This window comes from Rhinatrema bivittatum, chromosome 18 (genome assembly GCF_901001135.1).
Source record: "Rhinatrema bivittatum chromosome 18, aRhiBiv1.1, whole genome shotgun sequence".
In the NCBI taxonomy this organism is placed as follows: Eukaryota; Metazoa; Chordata; class Amphibia; order Gymnophiona; family Rhinatrematidae; genus Rhinatrema; species Rhinatrema bivittatum.
Genome location: NC_042632.1, coordinates 53,818,411 through 53,838,651, shown reverse-complemented (window position 1 = coordinate 53,838,651; position 20,241 = coordinate 53,818,411). Strand labels below are relative to the sequence as shown.

The 20,241-nt window shown below is 44.3% G+C and overlaps 1 protein-coding gene across 5 annotated transcripts in view; it reads left to right on the top strand.

The window, feature by feature from the left end:
• The window catches only part of SFXN1 (sideroflexin 1), a 267,010-nt gene that overhangs the window by 234,053 nt on the left and 12,716 nt on the right, over window positions 1-20,241 (top strand). The window contains exons 1-6 of one of the 5 annotated variants that reach the window (XM_029583523.1): window positions 280-400; window positions 11,005-11,089; window positions 12,163-12,337; window positions 13,929-14,099; window positions 15,072-15,170; window positions 16,469-16,544. In XM_029583523.1, coding sequence (XP_029439383.1) covers window positions 12,174-12,337; window positions 13,929-14,099; window positions 15,072-15,170; window positions 16,469-16,544 — 510 coding nt within the window. In that variant the 5' untranslated portion in view covers window positions 280-400; window positions 11,005-11,089; window positions 12,163-12,173. Of the gene's footprint in view, window positions 1-279; window positions 401-11,004; window positions 11,090-11,785; window positions 11,850-12,162; window positions 12,338-13,928; window positions 14,100-15,071; window positions 15,171-16,468; window positions 16,545-20,241 lie in introns of those variants that run through there. The other 4 variants (XM_029583524.1, XM_029583527.1, XM_029583526.1 and 1 more) reach the window with 4 other exon arrangements.

The following is a 20,241-nucleotide window of genomic DNA, read 5'->3' as shown; positions in this document are numbered from 1 at the left end:
GGCAGCACATGGTCCTATAGCAGGCAGGCTTGTCTTTGATATTTGTCCCCTTCAAAATGTGGGTGCCCTAAGCAGTCGCCTATGTTGTCTATGCCTAAATCTGGGCCTGAGCGCACCTGTCCCACAGCCCTCTCTCTCTCCCATTCTCATTTCGGGAGATGTCTCTCTGAATGATTTGCCCTGGGCTCTGCAACCCCCCCCCCCAGTCAGGCTGGCGGCAGGGGCAGGAGAGCCCCCGGCTCCGCCCCCTGGCCCCCCGTTCCCCTTCCTTCCGCACGTCAGAGCTGGCAGCAGCGCTGGGGGGTGCAGCTGCTGCAGTAGCAGCCCGGGCAGGCATTGAGGAGACACGAGGTTTGCAGCTGCAGGAGCCGGAGCCGCTCACCGCTCGGAAGCCGCTCGGGTACTTGCATTAGGAATTTTTTTTTTTTGGAGGGGATGGAGGGCAGGGGGGGGGGGGTGCAGACTGGTGACAGTGCCCGCGCCCCCCTCCCGCATGCAGAGGCGGCCGGAGCCTCCGAGTCCCACGTGTGGCTGAAAGGGGGCCCCAGCCCCGGCCTCGGCTGGACTGGGGGCGGGGGGTGCATGGTTCCTGCTCTCCGGCAGCCGCGCTATTTCCGGGGATCCGAGCCGGCAGTCCTGCGATGATGAAATCGGGCCTGAAGTTGCACGGAAGATGGCTGCGGGAGGAGGGAGGGGGCTGGGCTGCGGTTTCCCAGAGAGCTGCCCCCCCCCCCCCTCTCCGGTGCCCCTGCCTGCGGGGGCTCGCTCCCTCCTCGGGGCCCCGGCGGGGGAGGCCACTGCTGTGCTGGCTACCGGGGAGGGGGGGTGGCAGAGCCACGTTTCGGCACCTAAAATGGTGGCAAATGAATTTAAAGAGCAAACGCTTTGCTCAACAGCGATTATAGTTACTTTCCCAATGTTTGTAAACCGCTTTAGCAAAACAGCATTGCAGTGAAAGATAAACACGGCAGGCGTGCGATGTATACAGAGCCCGAGAGCGAGGGGGTCGTACCGATCGCTTTTGAGGCTTTTCTTCCTTTATTCTTTGTTACCTGGGCCTCGGTGTCTCGTTGCATTCGTAACCTGCACTCATCCCCCTGTGAGAAGAGGCCAGGAAAGGCTGTGCAGAGCCAGGCACCCAAGGCAGCACCACTGAACTTTTGCTCCACACTTGTACAAACCATTACTATCTGCAGGGTTGTGGGATGTGGTGAAATATCTCCTGGCACATCTGCTGCCCAGCTGGCGCAGGAGAGCACGGGGTCTGCAGTGCTTGGGCGGTTTCTGGCACATTTTTACCCTGACTTTTCTCCTACCCTGGGTGGATGCCCCAGGCAGGACTCTGGTAAGTGGCCAGTGAAGCGAATGCTGTCTGCCTTCCCTCCCTCCGCAGGCTGGGGTGCACCACCTCCTCGGTGTACCCAGACCCAGTTGGCTAAGGGATTGGGATAGAGGTTTCTGCTCTCAGATCCTCTGTAGCATGATTTGCCTCACTGCAACCATAACTACTGGCCAGGCCCACCGACCCTTGTTTTAGCTTTCTAAGGGGCCAATGCAATAAAGTGTGCCCAGCCTAGCACACAAGTTTACTCGTGGTTGGATGCGCGTTTTAAGAACATAAGAACATGATCTCTCATGATTTTAAACACCTCTATCATATCCCCCCTCAGCCGTCTCTTCTCCAAGCTGAACAGCCCTAACCTCTTTAGTCTTTCCTCATAGGGGAGCTGTTCCATTCCCCCTATCATTTTGGTCGCCCTTCTCTGTATCTTCTCCATCGCAATTATATCTTTTTTGAGATGCGGCGACCAGAATTGTACACAGTATTCAAGGTGCGGTCTCACCATGGAGCGATACAGAGGCATTATGACATTTTCCGTTTTATTCATCATTCCTTTTCTAATAATTCCCAACATTCTGTTTGCTTTTTTGACTGCCGCAGCACACTGCACCGACGATTTCAATGTGTTATCCACTATGACGCCTAGATCTCTTTCTTGGGTGGTAGCACCTAATATGGAACCCAACATTGTGTAATTATAGCATGGGTTATTTTTCCCTATATGCATCACCTTGCACTTATCCACATTAAATTTCATCTGTCATTTCAATGCCCAATTTTCCAGTCTCACAAGGTCTTTTTGCAATTTATCACAATCTGCTTGTGATTTAACTACTCTGAACAATTTTGTATCATCTGCAAATTTGATTACCTCACTTGTCGTATTTCTTTCCAGATCATTTATAAATATATTGAAAAGTATGGGTCCCAATACAGATCCCTGAGGCACTCCACTGTCCACTCCCTTCCACTGAAAAAATTATCCATTTAATCCTACTCTCTGTTTCCTGTCTTTTAGCCAGTTTGTAATCCACGAAAGGACAACGCCACCTATCCCATGACTTTTTACTTTTCCTAGAAGCCTCTCATGAGGAACTTTGTCAAATGCCTTCTGAAAATCCAAATACACTACATCTACCGGTTCACCTTTATCTACATGTTTAGTAACTCCCTCAAAAACGTGAAGCAGATTTGTGAGGCAGGACTTGCCTTGGGTAAAGCCATGCTGACTTTGTTCCATTAAACCATGTCTTTCTATATGTTATGTGATTTTGATATTTAGAACACTTTTCACTATTTTTCCTGGCATCGAAGTCAGGCTAACTGGTCTGTAGTTTCCTGGATTGCCTCTGGAGCCCTTTTTAAATACTGGGGTTACATTAGCCACCCAGTCTTCAGGTACAATGGATGATTTTAATGATAGGTTACAAATTTTTATTAATAATTTCATGTTTGACTTTCTTCAGAACTCTGGGGTGTATACCATCCAGTCTAGGTGATTTACTACTCTTCAGTTTGTCAATCAGGCCTACCACATCTTCTAGGTTCACCGTGATTTGATTCAGTCCATCTGAATCATTACCCATGAAAACCTTCTCTGGAACTGGTATCTCCCCAACATACTCTTCAGTAAACACCGAAGCAAAGAAATCATTTAATTTTTGCCTGATGGCCTTATCTTCTCTAAGTGCCCCTTTAACCCCTCAATCATCTAAGGGTCCAATTGACTCTCTCACAGGCTTTCTGTGAGTTTTTACTGTGAGTTTTGCCTCTATGGCCAACTTTTTTTCAAATTCTCTCTTAGCCTGTCTTATCATTGTCTTACTTTTAACTTGCCAACGCTTATGCATTATCCTATTTTCTTCTGTTGGATCCTTCTTCCAATTTTTGAATGAAGATCTTTTGGCTAAAATAGCTTCTTTTACCTCCCCTTTTAACCATGCCGGTAATCATTTTGCCTTCTTTCCACCTTTCTTAATGTGTGGAATACATCTAGACTGTGCTTCTAGGATGCTATTTTTTTAACAATGACCACGCCTGTTGCACACTTTTTACCTTTGTAGCTGCTCCTTTCAGTTTTTTTCTCATTATTTTTCTCATTTTATCAAAGTTTCCCTTTTGAAAGTTTAGCACGAGAGCCATGGATTTGCTTACTGTCCCCCTTCCAGTCATTAATTCAAATTTGATATTGCCAAGCAGCCCCAGCCCTGTTACCTCTCGCACCAAATTCTGTGCTCCACTGAGATTTAGATCTAAAATTGCTCCCTCTCTTCTCTGTTCCTGAACCAATTGCTCTATAAAACTGTCGTTTATTTCACCCAGGAACTTAATCTCTCTAGCGTGTCCCGATGATACATTTACCCAGTCAATATTGGGGTAATTGAAATCTCCCATTATTACTGCACTACCAATTTGGTTAGCTTCCCTAATTTCTCTAATTTTGATCACACTACACTAGCACCCAAAGCAATAAGGAGATTAGTATGTCCAAAATGTGCCCATAGCGCTCATTACATGTAATTCCATGTAGATGAGGCTACTAATTATTACCCCCTCCCCCAAATGCAGAAAATCACTGGGCGCCCAATGCACACATTTTAATTCAGCAAATTTAAACTGAGCCCCGGAGCTGGCGTTGTCAATCTGCGAGTCAAGGGCACAGGCAAAATTTAAAAAATTGCTGTCCTCTGTGGTTCCTCCTAATGGTATTGTTGCAATACATATCTACTGCTTTCAGTGTTTAAGAATAAAGGTAGAGTGTAATGGCTTGATGAAAAATAAAAATTCTGGATGCACTATAGACGCGCTCCAGGCCGATTTCACCCCTTGCTATTGTGCATGCACATTGCGTGTGTATATTGGGCAAAATTGGCCAGAAGTGGGATAAAACACCCTCGTATTGAGTGTCCATTGCAATTGTGGGAGCCCGATGTATTTGAGCGCTAGGGACGCACAATTCTTTCCTATTGTGTCCTTTTTAATGCAGCAGCTCATTTAAATATTGCATCGGGTGCCCAGGAGACGCGCTGTGCCCGCGTTAGGAATACAAGTGCCCATTTATTGCACATCTTTTTGCATTGGCCTGTAAATTGGTTAGAGATTTATATTTAAGAAGACATAATAAGTTGTTATGGAAAATTTGCACCAATTATTTGATTTTTGTTTTTTTTAACCTGTCAGGTTTTCTGTCTTTATCAGTCGGAACTTGCTGCTGAGGTGACTTCTCCCTGTTATAACCCAGCTGAGGAAGTGACTGGAGTGTGTGTGCGCGCGTACGCTCCGAATCCCACCCGTAGGCACCGCTGTTGCGCAGTAGCTGAACCTCCCTGCAGGGACGGTGAGCACTGCCTCTGCAGCACCCCCAGCTCCTGCTGACCCAAGAAACAGAAGCTGGAAGCTGAGTGCATGTCCTCCTGTCCCTGCCGACTTACAGTTTAGCTTTGGATGGTAACTCCTAAGCCTGTGACTTTCACTAACAGAGTGCAAAGTCTTTGGCTGTTGAAGCCGCTGTTTGGCTTACAGTAACTCTTTGGACTTTGTTCTTTATAGGTTTCTGGTGAGTACAGTATTAACCATGCGGAAACAGAGGCTCATTAATCCAGGCACCAAAGCAGAATTAAGCTAGCTGGTATTATGAAACTAACGGAGAATAGGTTTCCTGGTGTTGCTTTCCCAAAAAAAACCCCCACCCCATGGAAAAGCTGATTATTTTTTTTTTTTTGTAATGCACTATGGGGCTGACATCACATCTGCAGTGATACAAAGGCCCTTCCTGTGGTGAGGGAGTGTGTGTCCTTCTCCCAGCCCGGGGAGCGGTGCCAGTGTGGCCGGACTGAAGGCTTGGCAGGAGCCTTAAAAAGAGGGAGATAGACTCACAAGGTTTCCAAATGGCCTCAGGTTATCAGGGATAGGCTGAGCCAGTTGTGGTTTGGCCCCATTGCATGCTGGGACCTGTAGTTTAGACTTTCTAGTGAAATCAAAACAAGTCTTGCTCTTCATCCTGTAATAAGCCACTGGTCAGATTGCAGTACACAGGAGACTCGTCTTCCAATCTTGCAGGCTCCCTCCTTAAATGTTGCACATGTTGGTAGGAGCTGGCAGTAGAAAACCTGTGGTGAGGGATTTCAGAAGGTTATACTTCTCGGCCACAGGAAATATTGCTCTTCTAAACTGAAAGTGAGAGAGCCAGGGTTCAGCTCCCACTGCCGCACCCTCTGACCTTGGATTCGTCACTTCAACCTCCCTGGCCTTGGGTTGTGATCCCTTTAGGAAGAGGGAAATGCCTTCAGTACCTGAATTCAGACCACTTTGAAGTGCCTGAAAAAAGTGGAATATGAATAAAGAAATAAATAAGAGGGACTGGCCATTATCTCAGGGTTTCAGGAATGCACCAGCCCCACTCGTCTGAGGTGCGTAGGTTTTCTGGGCTGGGGAGCAAAAGGCACTGAAGTATCTTTACTTTCCTCATTGGGGCCTGGGGAGCACAGGGCAAGTGGCCAGAAGCATCTTTGGTCCCAGAGAAGAGAGTGAGAGGGTTGGAGGATGGGAAGAGAATGAGAGGAAGGGAGGGAGAGGGCTGCAGATGGGGATGGAAGGGAGGAGAGTAAGAGGACTGCAAGGTGTGTTGGAGGACTGCATTGGGTAGGGAGAGAGAAGTAAGAGGATGTATACTTGCCAGGGAAGAAATGCTCGCGCCATAAACTCCAACACTCCCCCCACCCTAAAAATATATATATATTGGGATGGAAGGTGAGAGCACATGGTAAGTCAGGTCTGGGAGGGATTTTAGAATACACAAGGAAGGACCCAACACAACTTGTTTGTGTATTTACTTGAGTTTTGCTACTGCAACTCAATTTTATTGTAAACCGCCTTGAAATGAACTTGAAAGTCGGTATATAAGGATATATAAATAAATAAATAAATAAATAAATAACTTGCACTATTCATATCACACTTCCTTCCTTCACAATACCGCACACAAGGAGCAGTGCTCCCCTTTCACTCCTACCCACAGCGCTCTATCCCGAGGATGTTGAGGGGACGTGCACATCTGCCGGGGGCCGTGTCTTCATATATAGGCATGTTAGGACCCAAGAAATTTGGCCAGCGCAACTGGTTACAATTAGCAGATAAAAATGTTTATTTAGTCATTTAAAGCTTGTATGATTAATTTATGTAAGGGATCCAAAATTGTTTGACTTCCATGTGTTTTTGCAAACTGGGCACTTCGTTCCCAGTCTGAGTGTTCACCAGTGTTTAGGATGTGGCATTTGCAGTGAAAGAACAGAGATGAGCTTATACATCTTGTGAGGAGAGGTTAATGCCTGGTAATCAAAAAGAAGTTAATCCGTGGGTCAGCAAATCCTGAAATTTTAATGTATCTGTTGGAAATCTAACATAGGAATCCTCCTCATTAAACTGTGGAAGGCTAGCTTTCTGGATTTAGATGTTGGATTTATTTACTCACCTTTCCAAACCTGAGCCCCTGGTGAGTTCTAATTTAGGTACATTAAATAGGTCCCTGCCCCAGAGGGCTTACAATGCAAGGCCCTCATTTACTAAAGCTTTTCCACCATTCTCTGTCTATGGGGGGAAAAAAAAAAGCTTAGTAACTGAGGCAATAAGTTTGTAGCTCAGGCAATAGAACAAGAAGTGAATTGCCTGCCCAAGGTCCCAAGGAGTGGCGTCGAGATGTGAACTCTGCCTGCTGCTCCTCTCCTGCACAATGGCACAGCCCTGGCGAAGTGAAGTGGCAGGAAGCTCAGAGCTGGTGCCAGGTCCAGTGATGGGTGATCAAGCTGAATCCAATGAGTACAAAAAGCCTCCAAACAAGGAACTTGAAAAGAGCTGCTTGAAAGGTCTGCAGTGAAAGCCGGCAGGAGCACATCTCGTTGATGGATGGTGGAAACCATCCCTTTTTTGTCCGATGCCAGGGAGCAAACGATGTCCAGGCGCGTGGCCCTCCAGTATCCAGCCAGCGAGATGTGTCTCGTAATGTAGCAGCGGCTTTTGGAGGGGTCAACGAGTGAGCTGATGGGCACAAGCAACATGAAAGCTCTTGGGCGATCCACCCATCCCAGCTCTAGTTTGCTCTTTGGCGATGGTTTTCATCATTTCTTGAATGCACCGTTGCCCTTCTCGGGAAGTCATTTCGCAGATATTTGTGCGGAAGCCTGCGCCATGAGCATTTCACATTGTGCCCTCTGCAGCATTTCTGGACTACTTTTGCTTAAACTTTTGTTGCTTGAGAAATGGATCATTAGGTTTTGTTTTTTTCTGGTTTGGAAGAGGGAGAAGCGTTATAAAATGCAGTCTGCTGTGACCTGGCTACCACTGCCCCTCCTCCGCGAGATTCCTTGGCGTCTCTTTGTCACCAAGCACTGAACGACAGTAGCTGATTTCAGATTTAGTGTCACACCATGGGATGTGGCATGCTGTGTCCCCCACATGCCCGTATATAAATAATTCTGCTAAATTGATAATGAAGTAGTAGGAAACAGCGCTGTGCTCCTTCGTGCTACCAAATTCATGTGCCTTAGTTTCAGGTTTCTTGCAGCCGTTGGCTACCGACATTTTGTGGCCAAACCCCCCCCCCCCCCACACCAAAAAAAATACAGATGGAAATGATTTTACACAAAATGCCCATCTGCGCTTTCTTTGGGCTTCAGTTCTCCTGTCTTGATGAGAAACGGCGTTGATCTGTTACGGGGACATCTGCGTGGCTAATTCCCAATGAATTGCACTTTGATTAGCTAACAACAGAATTCGATATCAAATAATATTTTGCTGCTAAGCAGCTTTTCATGTTTCTGGCAGCATTAACTTATTTAGTTTTTATTTCATGTCTTTTAAAAACATTATATCTTGTATTCTCCAATGTTTGAAGTAGGTTGAGAGCTAGGAGAGACTGGTAGGCCTCACTGCATCTCTAACTTCTTGGTTCTGCCAGGTCTTCCTTTTGAGATTTCCGTCTGCCTTACAGATGTATCTGTCTGGATATTCTGCCATCAGGTGCCACCGAATACGTCCTGTCCCTTCTATCCCCTCATTCGTGGCTGTTCTGTGGCAGCTGGTCCCCCTCCCTCCCCTGCTGCAGCCTCTCTCCAACTTGCCGATCACTCCTCCTCATCACTGACATTGCTGGTGGTTCCCTTTCCCTCCCAGTTCGGACGTTAATAAACTGGAATCAGGTAAAGGAAAGTGAAAGGTGATGTAGAGCTAGGCGGAAGAAAATCCCTGGGTAGTTGTGAACGAAGGCTCCTGGAACCAGATGTCAGCCCTGTTTCCAACTGGAAACCCAAGGAGCAACAGGAAACTGGCAGGTCAAAAAAAACCCCAGGTACAGATCCCAAGTGCTACCATGGGCCGAGCAGCTTGTAGGTGTGAGTGCCTGGTGAAGCTTGCGGGATCGCTCCAGGTCGCCTGCTTGTCCTGGGGATTTCAGTCCTATTAATCTCGGAGATTTGCACTTGTGAAACTCTTTCTCGCTTTGTTTGTGGATTTCCAAGCTCCTAATCCAGCATCTTTCCCAGGGTGTCTGCACGCTTTGACACCTCCCACAGCATTTACAGATCTGAATCCTGCTAGACTGAGAACCTAAAAATTTCTTGGCTTTGGTTTTATTTATGTTATCAAACTGCCTCTTTTCCTAGAGAAGAAAACCCCTTCCAAACTTGTTTGCTAAGCTGTGTGCGAAGGACGGCTTTATCTTACTGCCACAAACATGTTCTGACTTAGGATTTGATTCGGGAGAGCTTTATGTGACTTACCCATAATGTGTTCTCTCTTCTTTTTGTTTGGCAAACTGCCCCTTGAGGATAAACGAAAAAAAAAATGTTTAAACGCCCCCCCGGCTTGTATTTAGAGGACGGCCTCAAGGCACTTAACCCTTTATATTTATTTATTTAGGCAATTTTATATACCGACATTCATATTGATTTCATGTCGGTTTACAATAAATAAAATTCAGCATTCATTAACATATAAATCATCCCTCTTACGTTAAAACCGAGGTGATGTTTGCTAACGAACCGCGGTATATAAAAATCCTTAAATAAATAAATAAAAAATAAATAAATAAAACATAATAAAATATATACTTAGTTAAATATAAAACAAAATTGCATAAAACCTTAAAATCTAATAAAATTACTTATCCATAAAACTAAAATTAAATAACACTAATTGAGTAACTAAAAACTGCCTCTTACTTATTTTTTGTAATAAAATTTACATAGGATAGGTAAGGGTTCATATAGGGAGAAACCGGGTTTAGGTATTAATTTGCTTGAGTAAAAACCTGTTCAAATAACCACGTTTTTATCTGTTTCTTGAATCTATTTATGTTTGCCTCTGTTCAAATATCAAGGGGTAGCGAATTCCAAACTTTAGGTCCAGCCAGAGGTTTTTCCTCCTCAGTAATTTTGGAGTTAATTTATCCTGTTGCCCAAGATGTTGGATCCTTGGGTGAATGACATTATATTATTTCCCTGTTCATGTGGGAACTGCCCGTCATGTTTCGTGCCCGCTGACTTCATTTCATGTGAACCTTCTTCAAAAGGTGTTAAACTAGATGAGCAGCACGGAAGAGACAGGTTTCTGGACCGTGCCTTCTTAAAGTGTATTGTAAGAACCAAGCAATGTCCAAATCAGGCCCCAAGGCCGGTATATGGCAATGTCCTATTTATAGGGTAACTTGTACGTTTCTCCTCGTGCTTTGCTCGGAAATATGTGGCAAGGCCCAACCTGATTGGATGTGCAAGCAAGTTGTATTTCGTTGGTGCCCTCAGGTTTCTGCATATGTTTCTTTGTGCTCCATGATACGAATCACAGCCGAATTGTTGTCAGCAGTCAAAGTTGTGCATTTCAATGTGTATCTTTTTTTTTTTTTTTTTTTTTTTTAAGGTACATTTTTTTTATAATTCTCTAATCCAGTACTAGAGGGACTCATAAGAACTCCTGGGGTTGAAATTCCTAATTGTGATTCAAGTGGCTAGAGGAAGCATAATCTAAACACATCGGGGATTAGAAAGTGGTATTCCATCTCTGCACTTCTACCGTACGACCTCGAACCGTGACTTACCCTTCTCTTTCCAACTCCTTCATCTCGATTGTAATATACGTGGATCTGGGACTTTCCCAGCAAGTCTAAAGCAGTAAGGGCCTGATTTACTCAGCTTTTCTCTCATAGTCACAAAATAGTGGAGGGGGGAGCCTTATTATATCAGGGCCTATTACAGCAAAGATCACTTAGTAATAAGAAGAGCCTTTACAGGATATTGCAGCTCAGAACATGGATTTTTGAGGTGTCCATCCAGCAAAGTAAGTCACTGTTAAAAGTCTGCTCGTAGAAATTGTGTCCGTGCTTTCTCTCTTGAGTTCCTTCACAGAGCAGGATGTGTCATAGCCCAAGTCAAAAGCAAAAGGGTACATAAAGTTACAGTTTGTCACTTGTGATCAGGAAGACTTTGCTGGAGGTTTGCTCTGTAAAATGGTTTATGTTCTGCCTCGGTCATGTTTTCTGTCCTTCCAAAATGTATGTTTGCTATTCACGCTGTTGCTTTAGCCCTGCCCCGGGTCTTGGAGCCTAAAAGGTGTCGCCACCAGATGTGATTTCTGAAGAGTTTCTTACTCCTTTTTTTCATGTTTTGTTGCGGCAGGAAATTGAGAGTCCTCCAGTGAATCGCGAGCAGACGTTCCGTGGGTCGTCTTTCTCCAGACGGGTATCGTGACGCCGCTTCTGCTGTAAGCCACTTTCCTGCATCTGAGCTCATTAATCAAATTGTTTCAGACCATTTGCACCTGAGGCTTCTACGGATAATTTTTTTTTCCATAGAAAGTACCATGCAGAGAGTCGATAATGCGAGCCGCGTGCGCTCTTTTTCCTTCCTCAGGCATGCAGCCTCTTTTATGTGGGTAAAAATGTGTGTGATGTCGGACCTGCCTAGAGGGAGGGTAATCATCAGATGGTCCTCCCCATGTATAGACAACAAAGGTAGAAAAAAGCATTTTATTTTCAGTTTGGTGATCAGAATATATCGGCTTTGGAAATGCATATCTCTTCTACCTTTGTATTTTGCACGGTGCAGCAAACATTAAAAAAAAAACCAAAACAATGAATTCTTTCTAAGTCCCTGATTTCACATGCAGTCATAAAGGATACCGCAGAAAAGCAGGATTCATCTTCTGTTGTATCAAATGGTGCTCTTTGGCATTTCAGTAAAAAGATATTTCAACAAAACCAGGTGTTGGTGGGGGGTGGAGTGCCTGGAAATGAACCGAGAATTAACTGAAGAACACCCGGGGCACATTTCTGCATTTCCACCTGCCTACAGAGCTGCCAGTGAAGGGACCGCTGTCTGTATCCACCCACAGACTGACAGAGCCAATGGCCGGAAGTCATTTGAATGTGTCCGTCCTTTAAAAGCGTCCCCACCTCCTCTTCCTTCACACTCTCTCTCCCGTAGAGCTCTGAGTAATAAAAATAGCTAGTGCTTTATCTGAGGTATCCTTTCCTTAACCATTTATTTCCAGTGATGATTTAGAGTTCAGGAAACAGCAGTAGTTTTTTCTTTTGCTTTCAGACTTCACATGAATGACTTAAAGCATTAATTGGTGCTTGTTGAAACGCAGAGCTTTGAGCCTGCTCAGAATGTGAAGCAGCGGTTATATAAAAAAGGGATGCCGTGCGTTCAGAGTTCACTGTGCTGAAGGGCCAGATTGAAATGCAGACTCTGCAGATTTTGCTTTCTGTTAGCAGAGGGGAAGGTTCATAAGATCAAGTTACCTGTTTTCTTTGTCTCTCTCTTCTCTTTCAGAGTTCCTGAAAATGTCCACAACAATCCCCTCAAACATTAACATCAAGGAACCCCGTTGGGATCAGAGCACTTTTCTGGGAAGAGCCAAGCATTTCTTTACCGTGACCGACCCCAGGAATATCCTCTTGCCAAATGAACAGTTGGAACATGCTAGACAGATAGTGCACAGTTATAGGTAAGGCAGCAGCACATTGTGCGTGGCAGTCGCGTCGGAACTCCTTGCAGTGTGTCCGGCCAGCCCAGAGAGGTTGCTTCAGCGCCGGCTTTGCTCCATTGCATGCAGGCAATGTAATTCCATGTGTTTCTTGGGGGAAATCAGAGGTACAGCTCCATTGCATGAAATAGGGCAAAATCCAGGACTGGATCAGCTTATTTTGGGTTGGTGTTCATTAGTAAGTGGCCTCCTCTAAGCTCCTGAAGGAGTACTGCAGTCAGATGGAAGTGATGGTAAAAACTTCACTAGCAAAGTTATTTTTTCTACTGTCATCAAGCTAAAAGTTTAATAAATGAAACTTTAAAACTAAAAGATTGCAAATCAATTCTGCAGCTCTGTCACTAACACAAGCAAATTATTCTTTGCTTCTTAATCTATATCCTAATATAATTAAACATATTTCCTGTTAGGACATTACTTGCAGTAAAAATAACAAGAGATGGATTTTCATCTCAAAATAAGCAAATCTGAAATCTCCCTTATTTGTATTAATCTCTGTGTGCCATGCATTTAATTCTTAGGCCAAGAGGAAGTTATCCGAGAGATGTTCTGCAGGGCACTTTAGAAGTTATTTATTTTTTTCAAATTCTTATGTACTGCAGCACTAAAGTGTAACCTGGCTGGCATGGTATACAACAATTAAAATCACATAATAAAATATAAAACAAAAAAAAAATCAACAATAAAAATTAGTAAAATTTATAAAATATCCCTCTACCATAATCAAATAATGCAGAGACTCATAAGTTGATGTCCAGCGGGGCAGAATTGCAAATAACAGGTCCTATCACAGAAAAGGCCCTCTTTGCAAACTGCTGTGTGAATCTCACTGACTGATTGCACATACATCGGAGCTTCTGCGCAGAGCGTAAACATCAGTTGGGAACATAATCCCCAACCAAAGCCACTAGTTATGTTACTCTGGATTCTCTGATTACCCTAAACGTCAATGTCATAACCTTGAAATGGATCCTTTCCTTTACTGGAAGTCAGTGTGGGTAAAACAGCAAAGGTTTTGCACTTACTCTCACCACCATGTTTTGCAAGGTCTGTAGACTTTGTAAACCCTTCCCAGGCAAATCGACCAGCACAGCATTGCAATAATCAAATAAAGAGAGGACAACAGCCTGAATAGCAGTGAAGAAGACTCCCTTGTCTTCCGTAACTGGCATAGTTTAAGAAGCGCCCTTTTTACCACCATAGAAATGTGATTCAGAATTCACCTCATATGACATTTTATTTTGTTGCAATAATAATTCCATCCCCTATGCCAGTACCAAACCTTCCCTCATCCCCTGCATGTGAGGATCCTCACATACTATAAATGAACCTTGCTAGATGAGCATGTCAGATGGCCATAAGCCAGAGTGATTCTATACAATCTCTCTCATGGGTGATGGCCCTATCAAAATGCAGGCGTTGAGGAGCAGAGTTCACCACTACTGCACAAGTGTGCTCTAGTGATGGGAGCAGGGCAGTCCTTAATTAGTGCTACATATTAACCATGGACACATGGTAGACTTGTTGATGACACCATTTTATTTAATTGAAGACAAGGTATCGTGGCCCCGGGTCTGACAGAAGATGAGCTATGGAGAGCAAAGTATGTCTACGATTCTGCGTTTCACCCAGATACCGGTGAAAAAATGATTCTGATTGGCCGAATGTCTGCTCAGGTACCAATGAATATGACAATCACAGGATGCATGATGACCTTTTATAGGTGAGTCAAGGCAACCTTTATTCCCTGGCTTTGTATATCTGTAATGAAACGAATACAGAATGTGCTTATCAATTTTGAGGTGTCCACTCTCATTCATTTGTATGCTGCCAAGTTCTTGCTTTCTGGGGTCTGATTGATTCGTTATTTCTGGTTTGAGTTCCTTCTTACAGTTTTTCCTGACCATGTCTGATCTTTCCTTTCTAACCCCTTTGTAATACCTGGAGCAGGAGCAGAGGCAGCGCCCATTCGGTGCTGGAGATCCAAAGCTCTGACTCCGACTCTTGCAGCAGTATTTTGTGTTTCACTGTCCAGGGTGTAATATTCCTGCTGGCTGGAAGCTTAAACCCGGGTCCTCTTGGACTTTGTCAGAGGTGGCATCCTGTTCATGGGCCATTGGGACACTGCTCTAAACCTGGCTGGGGGGCCTGGGGAAGTAGCACAGTTTCAAAATGAACGATGAAAACATTGTATTGAATTACTTTTTTTGGCCTGATAGCTTCCTCCTGCTCTTTGTAAACTTCCAGCTGTACCACAGGTTTTCAGCCACCTGAGGGCGAAGGGTGGGCTTTCTCCTATTTGGTTTCCCTTATCCCCCCCATCAAGCACAACCTTTCCAAGGCCAGTTCTCTGGCTGAGAGGCACGGGAGATGCATGAGCTGTCTTGAACCAGCCTGTAAGCATAGCTCTTGTGGGGGTGCACACTGGGTAATTGGCCTGGCTCTCTAGCGAAATATGTAATTGATAGACAGTAGCTAGTGCTGCTTGTGGTATTTAGTTTTGAAACTCTGCAGCGCATCCTGGTGGCATAGGTTTCTTTTAACAGTGGGGTGGAAAGGCTTGCTTGACTGTGCCGAGGGTTTCCCACGGTCTTGGAAAAAGCGTTCAGCAGAGGGTGGTGGAATACCTGTAGATTTGAACGAGGTAAAATGAAAGCTATGTTGGTAAATACTGTATTGTGATGTTCTTTTCTAGAACTACTCCAGCTGTTGTGTTTTGGCAGTGGATTAACCAGTCCTTCAATGCAATTGTAAATTATACCAACAGGAGCGGAGATGCTCCAATTACTGTAAGGTAGGATGGTTTACATGGCACGGTGTTTGCAGAGGGAAGATATTTCTTGGCCGAATGTCTGCTAAGCATGTTCATTACAGAACTAAATGAAGTATATATTACCAGGTTTTTGACTTTGAATACACGCGGGAGCTGAGATCCATGTGTGTCACCAATAAACTTGCCCCTCCATAGCAAGTATGATCTTGTATGAGAATAATTCTTACTAGAGGTACACGTTGGATTCCTTAAAGATCTACTGGTGATCCTGCAGTGCTGTGCTTGGGCAGAAGAGGTCACGTGACCGTGTGGTAAGACTGCATTTGCCGCACAGTCATCTAGGATCTCTTGGCCCAGTGGGTTTTTACCCACCTGCACTGACATTTTATAACTGCTGCCAGACCCTCCTGGTTGGACAGGAAAGTGTATATTATTGCACTTTTCATAGTGGCGTGACTCGCTAAATGAATCGGCGATGTACTGCAGATCTTTCTGCGTTATCGCGTAGGTATACGTTTACATAACTTTAACATTGGGAGGTAGAATGGCATGGGATCTGTCCTTCAGTCTAACGAGCTTGGCTGGCTTGAAGTGCACGTGTTGGCATGTAATACTGTATACCTTACCTAAAATTACATTCTCAGATTCCTCTTTTTTTTTAAGAGTGCAAGGGGGAACTTATTATCCTATGACCCTCTCCCGACTCTAAATTATAATCAAATTAACTTCCTATTAAAACTTCTACTAGGGGTGGATAGCACTATATTTTAGTTTGGGGTCACACACTCCCAGAAATTATTAACCTAGCTGGCTTCTCGAGTCAGCCTGCTTCAGCGTGCTTTAATTCTCTCAAAAGTCAAGAGTTTTGAGCATTCACTGAAGTACTGAATACAATGTGATATTGTAAAAACCATGTGTGATATATTTTTTTTTTTATTTCTGCTTCACTAGTGCTAGGCACTTCCCTTGTGAATTTGCTTGAAGCTATATTTGATCAAAATCATACGGGGTATCATGGGTAATGCCAGAGACCAAGCACAGAAAAAGGGCTACACGATTGAGCCGTGCACTCTCTCTAGCCATCACGTTATACTGTGTGAGGCAGGGAAGAGAAACAGAAGATAACACTAAAGCAAGCCACGGCAGAATGAAGACCAGTGCTGCTTACCCCTTCTTGCAGTCCAGTGGGTTAGCGACTTGTTTCTAGTCTAGCGTTGACAAGAAGGAATGTTCTGGGTACAGTAGCTGGAGGGGTTAACATAAAAAAAAAAAAAGGATTTTGTGCATATGCAAACATTTTTTACTTTTTGTTGTTTTAGCCAACTGGGAACAGCTTATGTTTCTGCCACCACAGGTGCTGTAGCAACAGCTCTAGGACTTAATGCACTAACCAAGGTATTACTTATCATCTTATCCTATAATAACTGGGTGAGAGTGGAAGAGTGACGGCCAGCCTGAAGATGGCTGGGCAGAGCTACGTTCTCCAAGGGCTCAATTCACCCACTTTCAGGACTCAGAAACCTCTCTGCCAGAAGGCTGTGTCTATCAGCTTCAGCAACTGTTTAAAATATTCAAATCCTATGCACTGTTTACGTGGGGTTTTTATGTTGGTAGCGCCTCTCAGGGTTGGCTCCAGGGGTGCATTGAGGAGGCACAGTGAATTTCAGGGCTGGCAAGCACTTTTCTCTCCAGCCAGTCAGACTGGAGGGGTGGACAAGCTCCTCGTAGAGGGGCCCTCGCCCCCTCGGGATCATGGTATACATTATCAGCTTCACTAAGATGTGCATGACCCTTGTTATCCCTTTTTGATATTTGGAAAGCCTGCTCACCCAGTGAAAAAGAGTTTTCAGCAGGCCGAATGTGCCCCGATGGAATGATTAGCACTATTGTAGCACTCTTCTAAGTTAGCAAATGGGCATAGGAATGGAGTTAATGGTCCAAGGCCAGAGAAGATACCCATTATTGCCTACATACACACAAGATCACTTATGGTGTTCATATTGCAGCTGCCTCACAACACTGCACCCAAGGATTTATTTCCTTCCATGCCTACTAAGCAAAAGTTCACCCTAAAGGTCATGCCTACAAATGTGCTTGTACATGGGGCTCTGCTTTCTTGCACTGAGCTTTCATCCGTCATTTGCTGTTCTGCGTGTCGTGTGGAGGAGAGGGTGCGAGTTTATATTTGAGGATATTAACTTGTGCCATTGAGAAATGGGTGTATGCGTGACAAGTGGTCTGCATGAATGAGTCCAACGTACCAGTTTAGCATTGCCACATGCCAGTCCTGTAAGTATCTCCTTCTGTCCTGGGATCCATAGTTCCCTGTTTGAGTAGGTGAGAGGTGTATGTGGGCAGAAAGGGTTTGCCTGCATGGGGTAAATGTGTAAGATGGGACCAAATGAGCGTGAGAGAGGGAGTAAAACTAAATGCAAATAAAATTGAGCCCTGAATAAGGTGTGAGAGATGATTCATCCAATCTGGATATTAGGCCCTTTTAAATTGGCTTTTGCATTGGAAGTCATAGCCCATGTTTTAAGGCTGTTTGAATCATTCTGGGAGTATTACGTGATACCGAAAAATAAGAGGGCTTATTGCACCTGTTTATTTATTTATTTAAAATCTTTTCTTTACTGCCGATATGATGTTGGTAGGTCTAAGCAGTTTACATGAATTAACATACATAATCATAAAATAAACAGGAAAACATAAAAACTATATCTTAAAAAATAATTTCAGAGTAAATTAAGAGGATAAAAATGAGAGTTAGGAAAACAGACTATGACAAAATACAACATAAAAGTATAAAGAAGAAAAGAAACCATCAGTGCCTGAGGGATGGTGAATACGATGGAACACAAATATGTTTTTACAGCCTTTGTGAATTATTTTGCATTCGACAGGCCTGCTCCAGAGAAGGCACGTTTTCTGGTTAGACCTAATGAATATCTCCAGTGCTTGTACTGTAAAAACTTAATAAGGGGAGCTCCTTCCATCCCTTAAGACCTTCATCTTTCACTGAGCCTCATCAGGCCCCCTACCTCTGTCACCGCCTCCAGTCACAGTCTCTTTTCTTTCAGCTTCTCCCACCTCTATCCAGCTCTGCACGAGGCTGACCTGTCCCTTCATACCCTGCTCACAACATTGACCATAAAACCGATTTCATTGCATTTCACTTCTAGCAGTGTCATGAAAGGAAAAGGACAATTTTACATCCCTGTAAGTCTGTCTCTTTACCCTCCTCCCTGTGTCTCTTCTTTTCCTTCTCTGCTTCCTGTCCCTGCTCTCCTCTCTCCCCTTCCTCCTACCTTCCCTTCCTGTATCTCTCTTCTCTTCTCTTTTCCTAATGTGTGTCTGCTCTCTCTCTCTCTCTCTCGAAGGCTGCCCACTGGCTTGCTGCTCTGTGTACACAGACCAAGCAGCTTGCAAGCTGCTTCTTAAGAAAGATCTTGTGTGATCTTTGGCTGCCGTTCTGGCTCTGGAAATGCAGGGATTGAAGAGGGACGGGGACGCTTCCCTTCAGTTTTTCTTCTGGCCAGCCACTTTAATATTTGTGGCTGGAGCAGAGGCTCACTCCACACCCTTCTTTACAAGGGAAATCTTTTTTTTATCTTTCTGTTAATAAGAGGAATTGTGTCCCCCATCCAACGCCCTCAGTCAAGCCCAGCATATCTCATTTCATGACAGTTTCTATGAGTCCGGGTGAATGGAGCCCTAGGTGAAAAGCAGTGAGGTAGAGCTGCTGTTAGCACTATGTTGCACTATGACCATGCATGCTCCGAAAGGTTCTCCTTCACTATAACGTAAGGATTAATTGTGTTCTCATAAGAGGCTCGTCCTTCATTGTTTAACAGGAATCATCAAAATCATTTTTTATGAGCACCATTCGATGAAATCTGATCTCAGACCGGTGGACAGGTTTTGACTCATGTCCCAGACTTAGATTTGGTCAAGTGGCTGGCTGTACACACATCAACCTTTTTCCAGGCAAGGCCTGGCCTGAGGCTGTACCAGGGCTCAAGGTGTGTACAGAACCCAAGAGCTCTGCGGAAATCGGAGAACCTGATCAATGACGATTCGTGTTGAGTTGATGAATGCCATAAGAATGGTTTTCTTTTCTTACTTTTCTCCTATTAAAAAAACAACTTGAATCAAGTCCTATAAATCATAAGTATCTGTAAAAACTGATTTTGATGAATCTGGATAAAGTTTACTAATGAAGTAACCCAAACCGTAAACAAATGACCTACATCACATGCCTTAATATTGTTGCAGTATTAAATGCAGTGAGTGTGTAGAATATTTAAAAAGCCACAAGGTTCCACCACCTATTTCCAGTAATGCGTAGCTCCATTCACCCAAATATTAATCAGGCGCATTTAACTGCAATCTACTTCATACCGCAGGTCAGCCCCCACCTGGCTGCACACTTCTAGTGCCCCAGATTGCATGAAAGCCTCCAGAAGGGCATTACCCAGCTACAGCCTGGAGGAAGAGTGGGTAGAGATGGGTGAAATGGGATTCTCTCCGATTTTCTATTGCTGTTTGTATCTATAGATGTTCATCTCCTGACATGTTCTTACTGTTTTCAACAGAAGGTTTTTCATTGACACCTTGGTCATGCAGAATCTGTTTTTATAGAAACTTATAGTTTCTGACTAGTATAGTAATTTGGCACTGGACTAAATATAAACCAAACCCATGTTGTTTGTAAGTTTTGCTATACCTTTGCTGTGCATATTATTGACTGTTGCAGTAAGGTGTGGTGGTAGTGGTGGTGGTTCTGCTTACACTGGTGAAAAACTGGAATTATTCTTGGAGATGAAGACTAGCAGAACTCTTGTGATTTCAAGTAGCGAGGAAGATTCTGCATTACCTTCATCCAGCAGCTTCCATGTGACTGCAGTGCGGCCTGGACACAAATCTGTGTTTTGCTCTATGTGCTACAAACAAAAAATAAAACCCTGACTAGCCTCGGTTTGGGCACCTTCGGTTCTGGCCAGTGAGGTTGAAAATGCTCTAGTATCCTCTTAATGGTCGATTTTAAAAGCCCTACGTGCACCAAAGCCAGGAGATCCACGTGGATTTTAAA